The following is a 13,469-nucleotide window of genomic DNA, read 5'->3' as shown; positions in this document are numbered from 1 at the left end:
TGAACCTGGCAGTGCTTCCTTCTCGTACCAACTTCATGGAGAGGGAAGTTTGAGTGACTTTGTAACTCTGTTCCCCGGTGCTCTGTTAGTACAGTGTGAGCCCAGCCTGTTCTGTATGAGGAGATGCAATCATGGGAGGGCTGGGTCAGCAGAAGGATAAACTCTTGCCAAAAAAATCTCAAATAAATATAACAGGCCTCCTATATAGAACACTAATGACTGTTTTCCTCAGGTTATAATAGGACAAGGATATAAACAATAGACTTTTTTTTTAATGGGATCAGGCTTTGTTTCTCAAGGCATAAGGAGAAACAATTACATGTCTCTCTGTACCATGTAGACAACAGCACAGCAGATGCAGGAGGAAGCTTGCATCAAACTGCCAGAGGAGTTGCTGTTATGGCCAAAGTTTGATTCTGTGAGCTGCAGGAAGTAAAAAAAAGGAAAAAAAAAACAAAATCCCCATTTTTTTTACAATCATTCATGTTTTGGGCATCTAATTCTGCAGTTTGAAATCTAATAAGCTCTAATGGTGCAGCTACTGTTTCAGTGACATTGTGCAGAAACCTTGTCTCTTGTGGGTAGTTTCTCTTTGCTAGTGACCTGCTTAATAGTTCAAAATAGAACAGGTCTCAAAACCTCCCTTCCTTGTAGGACTTCATTGGCAGACCTCACTGTAGGAGATTCTCCTAGCTTTAAACTTAACAGCCTCCCTCTTTTCCAGATGGAAAGAATATGTTTAGACTCTCTTCAGGCTATTTTATTTCCTTTATTCTTGAGCAGATGTGTTAGCTGTCCATGGTGAGGTGAACAGGAAATCAGTGCAGGTAAAAGGTAGAACAATGAGTGAGGAGCAGATCTTTGCCTGATGCAGATAAGTAAACCTGCAGGACTGATAAGTATTTTACATACTCCTCTAAAGAGAGGGAATTAGTAAAAAATACTATCAGCAGATATTACTATCAGAGATATCTACTTATACATTTACAGAGGGTGTGTGTGGATACATCTCAAATAGACATTTGTTCTTGGAGTGCTGGTTGGGTGTGGAAAGTTCCTGTTTTCATTGCCTTCTCCCTCTTCACACCACCATTATTTTGCCTGTGTTCCAATCCCACGCATACATGATTAAAAGAAGGAATGAGGTGCTCACTCTCAGCAAGCATATAAGGGTAGGATTATTCCTCCTACTTACTGTGTAGAAGACAAATGTATTGTGGCTGAATCACTCTTTGTAGGCACCATCAGGATCCCTGAAAAAGTATGGCTCTTATTTCTGCCAAGATATGGCAGCAGGGAAGTAAGCAGTACCATCCTTTTCTTACCTCTTAACTTTCAGTGTAGAAAGTGGATCTGACTTTCTTTCCTCAGAGCAATTTTAGTTCCTTCAGAGCCTGTGCTTAGGTTGTCAGTGCCTTACATGCAAAGGAAACAGCTAGCTGCTTGCCTTGCTCTTGACACCATGTGAAGGGCTCTTGAAGTGGCCCTAAACATCATTGCAGGAAATGGAAATAGATTGTGCAGAAGTTGGGATCTCTCACTCCTGTCCCTCTGGAGCAGAGCAGCAATGAGGGCTTCTGTGGAATTCACCATGCTGCAGGAGCTTGTAACTGTGGGGCAAAGCTGCCATAAAGCAATCCCCTTCTTGCATTGTCTCTTAGTTGTATTTCATGCCAAAAAAGAGCAAGCCAGGTAGTTCATTTAAAGACAAGATGCCCAGCCCCTCAGCATGTACTTCATAGGCAAAGTCACAGTCTGACACAGCAACATCATCTGCATTGATTCTTCATCACAGTTCTGGATCCTTCTCACCTACATGGTCATTCAAGTGCCTGTGCCCCTCCCACACTCTATTCCTTAAGCTTTTAGATTGGTGCTTGTTCTTTCTAGTGTGTCAGCTGCCAGTCTGTTCCTGCAGGAAGCAGTTGCTTGGGCTGTGGCACCAGCTGGAATCCTGAGTGCATTTGTTATTGGCCCCAGAAGGCTTGACTTCCAGACACACTCTTGCATGGGACTGGCAGGGCTTGGGAGAAAATGGGCACCATTATCAGTGTAATCTGAATGCTTGCATATAGCATTTTTTATTACTCTGTTGTAGTGGTAAAAGCCCCATTTACCTCTAAGATTTGCTCATCAGACCATTTCATGTTATGTTTGCTTTTCTGTATGGACAAAGAATCCCCATCACAAACAATATACTGCTGCTTAATACCCAGGTAATAAATAAAAATCAAATGCTTTCTCCAAAACTCAGTGTTTGGTTGATTATAATGTTTGCTATTGTCACTAGTCTCATAAATCTGATCTCTTTAATGGGATCATTATATATTTTTTAGATGGGTCACTAGACTATATCTGCTTCTATTCACACATGGCAAGAGTTCAGAGCCTGATGCTGAGATCCAGTTTTCCACAATATACTCAGACTTGCCCTCAACTCAGGGTGAATGCATGGCTGTGAATAATAAATGAGACAAAAATGATCTGGGATCTTTCTTTTTGGAATAAAATTGATTTGTTGGTTTCAGAATCTATGCTGGCTTCATAAAGCCACAGTGCTTTATTAATTTTTCACACTTTATTTTTGGCTGTATGGATTCTTTCATGTGGAACAAGATTGACAGGGAGTGAAAAGATTAACGAGGGGAAGACAGAAAGTCACCTCTGTGGATGGAGCATCCAGAGCAGCAGGAATGTTGAATAGCTTTAGTCATAATGATAGCTGAAGCCTAGTGAATCAGGAATAGTACTACACAATCCCAAAACTGCTCTTCATCTAGAGTGTTTGCAACTTGCTAGTGGTCCAATTAGAGCAAAAAATGAAATAAAGTTTATTAAAATAAAGAGAAGTAATTTTTTTTCTTCTCCCTTCCCACTCATCTTGTGATTTCATCTGTTCCTTGCTTTTTATTACTTCCTAGACAAGGGTTGTTTTGGGGCCTGCTTGATGGCCAAGCCTGCCCTTGACACCTTCATACCCAAGTAGTTCTCTTAGAAGAGAACTACTCTTCATGAGTAAACTTTATGAAAACTATGAACTAGTTTTCATAAAGTTTTAGCTAGTTAAAAAACAATCATTGGAAGGAAGTGGCAGAAGCTGTGCTTTCCTTGCAGATATCTCTCTGGGGCTGTTACCTTCTTTTATACTCCAGGAGCTAGATTGTCCTTGTTGCTGCAGCATTTTCTGGAGGCAACCTTTTCTGTTCTCTCCCAAATGTATGGATTTGTCTCTGTGTGTGGGTGAAGGCAGAAAATAGTGTAACAATATGTAATTTATTAGTAGAAGTGTATGTGCTGGCACCAGTTTGTTCCTTGGAAGTTAGCTGGCAGTAAGTTAGACCTGTATAAACAAGAGTTTGGCTCCCACTGTGTTTAAAGTATGAAGAGCTGCAGCAACTGGAAACACTGCATCTTCTTAGTTAGAATCTTTTTTGCCAGATTATGTTTAATATTTCTTTAACAGTACAATAAATGGAAGCCCACTTAAGAACTAAAGCTCCTATTCTTGTGCCTTTTTTTAAAAAAAAAACTTGACTTCAAGGATTGTGAGGCTCAAAACTGCTCCTTTTCCCTGCTCTGGCATGTTATTGGTGTTTTGAACCATTGCTTGGCAAAGTTTTGAGGTGTGTGCACCTGCTTGTACCCTGAGCTTCTCTCTTCAGATGTTTTAAGGCAAAGGTATGAAAAGTGGGTTTATTGTCATGTCCCATTAGCATGTCATAGATGTATCGATAACAAGAAAAACACATGAGAATCTGAAGAAACACACTTCCAATTTGGGTCCTGGATTTGGCATCCTTGTAGTGGATGAGCAGCTTTAAGGACTTTAATGGGACACTGGAGAGAAGGGCAGCTCATAGAAAATAATTAAACCTCCTCCCAAGTCTGAGTACTACAAGCAGCCCAAGGGGCACTGCCAGGTTCCTGCCCTCTAGTAACATGTAGTTCATGTTTTAAAGAATAAAATCTGTCATATTCCAAGTTTACCAGGAGGAGAAAACCTACAGGCTTTGCTTTATGAATGGCTTAGGACTTACTACTGCTTAGAATACCAGGAAGTGGGGAGACCTTTCATTCTTTCACTTTTCCCTGTTACTCTATCTACTTGTTTGCTTGTAGGTGTGTGGAAGCCTTTTATATTTACTTCCGTGCTGGCAGAGTTGAAGATCCCTATGTCAGCATCACAAAGAAGAGGCAGATGCCCAAGGATGGGTACTCAGAAGAAATAGAGAAGGAAGTGGGACAGGCTGAAGGCAAGCTGTGCACACACAGGTCTGCGTTCAGCAGGGCCTCTGTGATCCAAGCGTTCCTCGGCTCAGCGCCCCAGCTCACGCTCCAGCTCTACATCTGTGTCCTGCAGCAGGAGGTCACGGCTGCCAGAAGTAGGTGGAGCTGTTGCTATGGCCTTTTTGGTGTTTGGGTGGGAGGGCAGTCAGTTATAGCTGCCCTGCACAAGAACCAAGCATTCTGCAATGGGTTTCATCTCCCTGATAGCTTTTGATGGTGATGTTGCTTTCAAGTTTATATTGTCATGTTTTAGACTGTGGCACCTTCTGTAGCACACTTGGGTTGCTGTAAAAACACTGATTTGATAAAGTGACTATTATGGTATGAGAGGGAGGCAACTGGAGGGATCGAGCTGTCTACATGAAGAATTTTTAAAATTACCTCTATTCCATTTTGTTTTTTGAGCAAAACTTTCTGGAAAATTCCTTGAGGTACACTGCAGAGCATGTTTTGTCATGCTGCCTCAGGGAAGACGTACTTTCAGGAATGCAGTTTTAAATATGAACTGAGAACATTAAGTATCTTTACTTGTGCCAGACTCTGATTCTGGAATCAAAAGGCAGGAATCAGCTGCTATGCAACTGTGGTCATCTTATCTCTGGACCCAAGCTGTTAAGCCTTCACCAAGCACAACATGGACTTACCAGGACACATCTCTCTTACTGTGGAGCTCTGCATCTTGCTTCCATTCCTTGATTTTCTGGCTCACTGCAAATTGGAGAACCATCTCCAGCTGGTCATGGGACAAACAGTTTCTCAGTGTAAGAAAGGACTTTGGCACCTGCATTTCCACTGAAACAGTAAATAGCTCTTGTTTTATCTCTCAGGCCGTGAGAGAGGATCTTTACCAGCTTCACAGCTAGGAAAGCTGAGGCTAAGGTGACAAGTTAATAATTGAAATAAAGACAATAATAATAATAATAATAATTAGCAATGAAGGGGATAGAGAGGGGCGGAGGGAGAGAAAGGGAGAAGAATGCCCAGGAAAGACAAGTGATGCACAAACCATCCCCCAGCACCAATCGGCTCCTCCCAGACAACTCTTCCCCAGTTCATACACTGAGCATGATACCAATGGTATGGAATATCCCTCTGGATAGTTTGGATCATCTGTTCTGGCTGTGCTGCCTCACAGCTTCTTGTGTACTTCTTCACTGTCAGAGCATGGGAAACTGAAAAGTCCTTGACTTAAAGCACTGCTGAGCAAAAACTAAAACAGTGTGTTATCAACATTATTCTCATACTGAATCCAAACTCAGCACTGTATCAGCTACTAGAAAAAAAAAAAAATAACTCTACTCCAGCCAAAACCAGAATATCATAGCAGTAGATTCTTGGAAGACATTACTCCTTCCAGTCCCTGAGTTAGACATTACTCCTTCATAATTACTCTTCATAACTAAGGTAGATCTTTCAAATAATCGTGGCGTTTGTGATATGGGATGGGGACAACATGATTGAATCCTTTGCTGAATGGTGCAAATAGCAAAATCTCCAGTCACTTTGCTGTAGATGGTATTTACTTGAGAAAGATCACCTTTTTATTGTCTTTATTACTGGTTATGATTTCCAAAGAGAAGTCCTGTGTTCTAGATGAGGACAGAATTGCATATTTAATAATAATTTTGTAATGCTCTATTGCTTCTAGCTTATCTCTGCTGAGATAAGTTGTAATCACAAACTGATAAGTGATATTCCTTGGGTGAAATGACCAGAGATAAGCTGGCTCACCAGAGAGTTTGGTGAACCCACTTGCCAATGCAGCAGTTATTTCATGCTTCCCAGGAGCATCTCCATACAGATGTAATTCTAAAATACAGAAATGCAAAGAAAAAAAAAATGTTAGGAATGGGGAGGTCAATGTCTGTTAGAGCTCATTCATCAGCAAAACAAGAGTCCTAACCATATTCTTGTTTTGTGTATCTTAGCTGCTGATATACTGAAACCTTCTGCAGTCTCTTTATCCAGCCAGTCCAGTTCTTACTCAAATGTCTGCAGCTTCCCTGTTCTTTGACACTGGTCTGCCAAATTTCAGGCTCTCTTCCATTTGCATCTGTTATAATCATCACTGTCTTATATTTTGATTTCCATGTGTTTTGTCTTGTCTCCTCATCAGTCTGTTATTTTTCTGGATTCCTACATACCCTGTCATTCTGTGTAAATTCTGCTTGTTCAGAGGTAATGAGGTCGGTATCACCTGAGAACCTGAAGCTGTTTGCCATCATGCTGGGGGCATGGCTTGTCCCTTTCAAATCTGTTGGAAACTCCTTATTGCTTCCAGTGTTGGTTTGAACACTTCTGAAAAGAGCATGCATCCTTGCCTAGCCCTTTGTCAGCCAGAGCCATGCTGCAAATTTCTTGTGTATTTCATGGTATTCATTAATTTCTCTGGATGTTTTCTTCTGGATTATGGGGATCTTGCCAGTGACTGGCATTCTTCAAAACTGTCATTTCAAAGTCTGCCAAGAATGTAAAATCAAGAGAACCAGAAAGCTGCAAAAGCAGGACCAACTCTTGAAGTTAGTTATGAGCAACTGTTTATCATGAAAAGTGTAAAAATATTGGAGGTAATACAACATTGGAAACACACATGTATTAGACTAATCTGAGTCCTAGTTCTATTTTGCATACATATAACTATAGTATCTATAATAGATTGCATTGGTACTTGTGAGGTAGCTCATCTAGAGCACAATTAGCTGTCTTAGCAGTTTCTGAAGTGGGAAGTACCAGGTTGTGGAAGGATTTCAGATATTATAGCAAAACACAACAAAGTAAATTAGTGCCTCCCCGGATGACTTTGTGAGTGTCCACCTCTGATTTGTAAGAAAAAGACAGCCTTTTGGGAAGAGGAAGGAAGAAGAGAAATGCCACCTTTATAAGGACTGTTAGAGCATTTGGAAATGTTCCAGGGGAAGATATTTTGCCTTTTAAATTTACATTTCTTTGTCTGCTCAGGATGAGTAAAAGCAACAGTGTCACCGTCTGGTATTTCCCTTTGTGGTTGCTTCAAACCATCTTTCTCACAGAGTTAAAAATTAAGTTTGAACTGAAGGTTTGGTGACAATGATGAGCTTTTAGGAAAGGAGTAGAGTCAGCATGACTTATTTTCTATCAATGGAGAAATGCCTCTTTTGAAGGCTTGAGTTTATAAGATAGGTTTGAGATTAAAATGGATTCCCTAAAGTGAAAACGGGGAATAAGGTCAATGTTTCAGCTTGCCAAAGCAGAAGGCAAGCAGAGTTCCAGCACAGAAGCACTCAGTCCCCAGTGGGTACATCTTTATGTTCCTTTAACTCTGAGAACATTCTTTTGCTTCATTAGCTGCTGGAATTTATGTTCTTTCGCAGCTCAAAACTACAGGAAAGATTTTGTAAAAAGCCGTAAGACATCAAGCAATATTCTTGACTGAACTCACCCGCTCTTTTGCTTTCAGATGATGTTTTTCCAAGACATAACAATTAAAAATGCTCAGCTCTATGTGTCTTTTACATATAGGTTTACTGTCACATGGTTATTTTAAGTCTTTATCAGAGACATTATTCAGTGCTGTAAGAAAGATGTAAAAACTACTGACTACCTACTAACAATTTCAACATAAACATTTTCAGAGAATATATGCACCACCAATCTGGCATGTACAAAATTACCATATAAAATGATAAATGCTTTTCACCTTACTGAGTGCCTTGAAAAATTAGATATAAAGACTTAACTATTTTCCAAAGTAATTCAGAGGTGTTTGTGGGTCATAATGGAAAAGAGATTAGCTGAAATGAAAGAGAAAATTCTCTTAGAAAGTTATTAGAGGTCTTAAAATACACTTGTTTTTTCCAAAGGATTGCTTAGAAATTAATGACTTATAATTAGAAAAAAAAGCCCAAACCCTGACAATTTTGGCCATATAGTTATAGCAAAACAGGGAATCCAGTTTATTTGTAGGATACAAATTTTTATTTGTAGGATATTGGCACACAAACTAATTGAAGGCTGCAGAAAACACTGGTTGCTAAGCATTGCAAATGTAATTGACATAATTAAAAATTCAGAACTCTGATTATTTTATCTGATGCAATATCAGCTATTCAGCATGTTGATAAAAATTGTGAATAATTTTTTTTATAATTGTGTATGCAAATACTAAAAAACCTGTGGGCAGTTAGCACTTTGTTTATTCTCTGTGTCCAGTATTCATGTACATTTGTACCTACTTAATATGGCAAGACAGGACACCCTCTTGCAGTACCAGGTAACATCTGGTCTCTGCCTTCACTTTCTACAGAATTTAAATGTGAAACCTTCCTTTCAGGGATTCTGGGTAAGTGGGAGTTAATGAAAATTGATCTGAATTTAAAGACATTTTTAATAGGAGTGTTTTTTTGAATGCATGATACAGATGGGTGTATAAAGAAAATTGATGTATAGGAAAACACAGTACAGGCAGGTGAGTAAATATCTCTCTACACAGTCAGAGACAATATGGACTGTGCTGGGTTTAAATTCCTTCAGATTTCAATTTTGAGCTGTATCACATACCTTTTTTATTGCTTCAATGCAGAACTTCACAAGCACCAAGTTATCTCCATGTCCAAGTTACTTCACAGTTTCAGCTTCTACTTTGCAGTTTTTCATTTGTATGGAAAGGGAGTAGCACCCTTGTGCCTTGAGGAGTGCTGTAGGATATGGGAGCAAGTTGGATACTGTAATGTCTGAGCTGTGAAATTACCAAGGACAGCCGGTGGGCAGGGGGAGGAGGGACAGACACTTACGACTGCTAAGTGCCTTCTTTTTCTTACCAGCTTCCTGAATAAGTATCAAACAGGGACCAAAAAAGGAGGTAGGATTAGTATCATGTGCTAGGTTTGGCTGGGGTAGAGTTCATTTCCTTCACACAAGCATGGACTGGGAATGGCTCCCGTGGCATTACACCCTGCTGGGAATCCCCAGGAGTGCAGTGACAATGACCGCACCTGCACTCCCTAATGCAGTGTCTGCTGCTGAGCCGAAGGTCCTGATTTGTCTTTTCTCTTTGTAGGTATTTTTATGGTGCTTTCTCTCCTGTCGATCGTTTACGGCGCCTTACGCTGCAACATCCTGGCCATTAAGATAAAGTATGATGATTACAATATCCGTGTGAAGCCTGCTGCCTACCTCTGCATATTCATGTGGAGGAGCTTTGAGATCGCCACACGGGTCACGGTCTTGGTGCTTTTCGGTTCAGTCCTTCGAATCTGGGTTTTCGTCGTCGTGCTGCTGAATTTCTTAGGTTTCTTCCTCTACCCATGGATTCTCTTCTGGCTTAGCAAGTCGCCATTTCCTGAGAACATAGAGAAGGAATTGAGCAGAGTGGGCACTACCATCGTCCTGTGCCTTCTCACGTTCCTGTACGCTGGCATTAACATGTTCTGCTGGTCGGCAGCGCAGGTGGAGCTCAGTGACCCTGACTTGATCAGCAAATCCCAGAACTGGTACCGCATGACCGTGTACTACATCGTGCGGCTGATGGAGAATGCCTTCCTCCTGCTGATGTGGTACATTTACAGAACAGACTTCTACATCTATGTCTGTGCCCCAATGTTGTTCCTGCAGCTCCTGATAGGTTACTGCATGGGCATCTTCTTCATGTTGGTGTTCTACCAGTTCTGTCACCCGTGCAAAAAACTTTTCTCCTCCAGCATTACTGAAGCTTTGCTGTCCTGTTTCAAGATCCTCTATTTTATTTGCCAGCATCACAAATCCACTCTACTGACAAGCAAGGTGGCGATGAAATCTCCTGAAAATACTGATGAAGCACGGGGCAGTAGCAAGACAATAGATTCTCAAAACAGGGGTATTCATCAAAGTGTTTCTTCCAATGCCTAGTCCAACTGAAAGCAAGTAGGTGCCTTTGGAAGGTGGCAGATCACCTGCTGGGAACATTGTGTACCTTAGACATTGTGTCTTGTGGGCAGGATTTCTTTCTTGCAGATGTAGCACTGCATGATGACTGACATGCCTGTATGAGTATTTGTGTTTGTGTACGGAGAGCAATTGTTGTTTGTAGATTTCTATTTCAGAGCATTTTTGCACATAGGTTTATTGTCACATGCTTATTTTATGTCATTATCAGAGACATCATTCAGAAACTGTCCTGATGCTCACCTTACTCAGGAACTCTGAGGATGGAAGGCAATGAATTTTATTTCAGACAGGATGTCCCATGGCATGCCACCCACAGAAGCAGAGCTTAGACCTGGACTGTGTATAGATTGTAGCTGTAGTCTGCTTTGATCAAATTGCAGACTATTTTACACTCTAATCAGTGTAATAAGATAATACTTCTCTCAGTGGTAGAAGAATTGGACTTGCAGAATGCACTGTAGTCTGGGCTGCCATGAAACAGCCAATTAGCCAGCACCGACACAGAAATGTGACTGTTACTGTGGATGGACAGAGGGGTTATTGGCTTTGCACTGTTTCACCCTTCATGTTTACTGCTTGTTAGCAAGGGAATTAAATTTAACACATTAATTGTGATGTTCTGGAATAACTCATTTTTCTTTCATTATCATTTCTTTAATACTTTGTGATGTTCTGGTGTCAGGTGGTGTTCACTTCATATAAATATCTAGAGGCTGGGCAGACAGTGTGTACCAGTCATGTAGGTGCTCTCCAGTGCGCATCTCCGGGGAGTGACTCACCCCATCTCAAAATGTAGGTGATATGAATCACTCTCTGGAGACCTGTTACTCAGTGTTAACCAGATGCCTTCACAATTAGTTCTGACTATCCATCTGACTTTTAGATGGCTGAAGTTAGAGAGATGAGCACTACCCTGATCATCAGGGGTTTGGTAGTGCACCATGTAGGCAGCTTATTGACTTTTTGTACTGGGATAGAAGACACTGATTCCTTCTTTTTGAGCTGTGATTTGTTATGATTAGTTTAATATCATTAATTCAAAACCCGCTGACTTCTTTACCTCAGAAGTATCACAAACCTGATACTGAAGTCTGAAAGAGAAAATGGAAGTCATTGACTTTTTGTTCTGAGCAATACATCACCACAAATAAAAATGTTCCTGTATTTTGCAAGTTTCTGAGAAAGCTTTAGCAGATGAACACACAAGAATTTAGTGAAAATTCACAGACTCATTTGTATTTTCACAAATTAAGTGAAAGCTTTTGCACTTTGTTTGCTTAGCACCTTCCTAACATTTCTTTTGAGTGTTACACATAATGGCTGCTCATGGAAGCAAATGATTGATGACCAAAGCATCTCCCAGTGCTTGAAGCTTAGCCTCCATTCTGTCATCATACAGGATGTGAAGCTCTTAATAGGGATGACATCATCATAATTGTTTTAGAAGTGTCTCAAACTCAGGTCTGGCATCATTTATAATGAAATGTGTCACCTGCAGTGCTGCAAAGACATAACCTGCTTTTATTTTTTCTTTACTGCAGTGTAAATGAATGTCTTCCTATTTCAGTTTTATTATGGAGTTACATTTTCATTTTGCTTAATATGTGTCTATGTATGATATGTGTATGTAGATGTCATTAAATTATTGGTGGGTGGTAATGGGATTTTTGGCCTGATTTTGCCATTGGAATGTACCTCATATCTGGGGAAGACACTAAACACCTCCATTCTAATTTCTCTGAGGAGAGGAGAATAGATTAGTGAAGTGACTCCTTGAAGACGCGGCTGTGTTTCTCTGTACCTCTGTATGTAAAAGTACAGGATAGGATTTCTCTGTGCTTTTCTAGTTGTAAAAGACTACTGCCTTTTGTTTTTCAGTAGTGAGTTAAAGGAGCAAGGGAGAACGTAACCTTTTCTTCCAACCCTGTGGAGTTCAGCCCACAGGCCCAAATTTTCTGATGTTCTTAGCCAAAACTGAGTATCTGTCTTTATAGCTGGACACTCATCAATAATCAGGGAATTACAGTGGCTGCCTATCTACAGACGTACCCAGGTCAGAAATGTTAGTCTTTGGGGGAAAACTTAAAAAGTAACTTCATATGTAGGAATAGTTCGTATCTAGAGAGAGAACTTAAAGCAGAGTTTGGACACTGTAAGTGGTGGTGCAGTTGTGATTGTGCCATTTGGAAACGGTGAAAGCTTCACAAACCTCAGCCAGGTTGGTGCTACAGCGAAACGTTGGTGCTGCAGTGAAGGCAAAAGTAGGATAGTTACAGAGCCAGGAGCCCAGGATGAATGCACAGTGAGTACCATTAAACCTCACAGACTACTGTATATTCATATTTAGAGTGTGTGTCATATTACATCTTATTTTTATACCAGTCTCCTGAAGTGCATGCATAGGGAGCTGAATATTTAAATCACTGTTATGAGAGGAAAAAAAAAACCGCTAGTTTATATGGGTTCTGTTACTGTCCTGTGGTTTTGCCTTAGTTGTGCAGAATAACCAAATACAGTTCAAACACTCGACCAGCACGAGGGGCTGTTGCCTGTGCAGTGCCTGGTGTCACCAAGGCATGGGGTGGTTTATCCACCTGTGCTGCCACTGCTGGTGGAAAGGTGCAGGAGGGAGTTGTAGACACAACGATACTGTAGACCAGGGTTTGAAGGGAGCAGCTGATTTTTCTGCAGTGTGCTGTAAAGCTGGGAGAGGCATTTTTTTCTCCAGATAATGACAGTCTGGAGGGCGGTGATTTCAGTGCACCCAGTAGCTGCATGGAGAAGACAGTATGAGTACAGGGTCTGTCTGTGTGTGGATGAGTGATCTCTTGCTGCAAGTTCGCTGTGCTTTTACTCTCCTCTGTGAATGTTAGAGGGGCCGGTAGGTTCCATGGAAGGGTTTAGGGCTACTGCTGAAAACTCTACTCTTTTGAGTAGTCCTGAGTCACACAAAGGATGGCTCAGCAAGGGTTATTTGTGTGTATAAGAATATACAAGATCTGACACATGGGTTTTCTTTTATACTTGTAAAACAGCACCAATTAAAATGTTGAAACTATCCCTCAAGTTGTGTTGGTGTCAGTTCTTAGTGTGCTATTTTCAAGAAATCTGAAGTAAAGGTAACAGAGCACATTGTCATCTGTCACCACACAGCAACAGAAATGCTGCAAACAGAAGATCTGACAAAAGAATTAATTTGTGATTGATTTAGGAGCTCTTTACCCCCACACTTCCATTGCTGTTTAGAAGAACATTTTGTAAGAGGGGAGCAGTTTAAGAGG

At 40.8% G+C, this 13,469-nt stretch overlaps 1 protein-coding gene across 1 annotated transcript in view; it reads left to right on the top strand.

Annotated features, from left to right (window-relative positions):
• XK (X-linked Kx blood group antigen, Kell and VPS13A binding protein) overlaps positions 1-13,246 on the top strand; it is a 280,007-nt gene extending 266,761 nt beyond the window's left edge. Inside the window, exons 3-4 of the mRNA XM_053971846.1 lie at positions 4,120-4,382; positions 9,323-13,246. Coding sequence (XP_053827821.1) covers positions 4,120-4,382; positions 9,323-10,149 — 1,090 coding nt within the window. The 3' untranslated portion in view covers positions 10,150-13,246. The remainder of the gene's footprint in view (positions 1-4,119; positions 4,383-9,322) is intronic.
• The last annotated feature ends 223 nt before the right edge of the window (positions 13,247-13,469 follow it).

This window comes from Vidua macroura, chromosome 2 (assembly GCF_024509145.1).
Source record: "Vidua macroura isolate BioBank_ID:100142 chromosome 2, ASM2450914v1, whole genome shotgun sequence".
NCBI lineage: Eukaryota > Metazoa > Chordata > Aves > Passeriformes > Viduidae > Vidua > Vidua macroura.
This window is presented reverse-complemented; position numbering and strand designations above follow the sequence as displayed.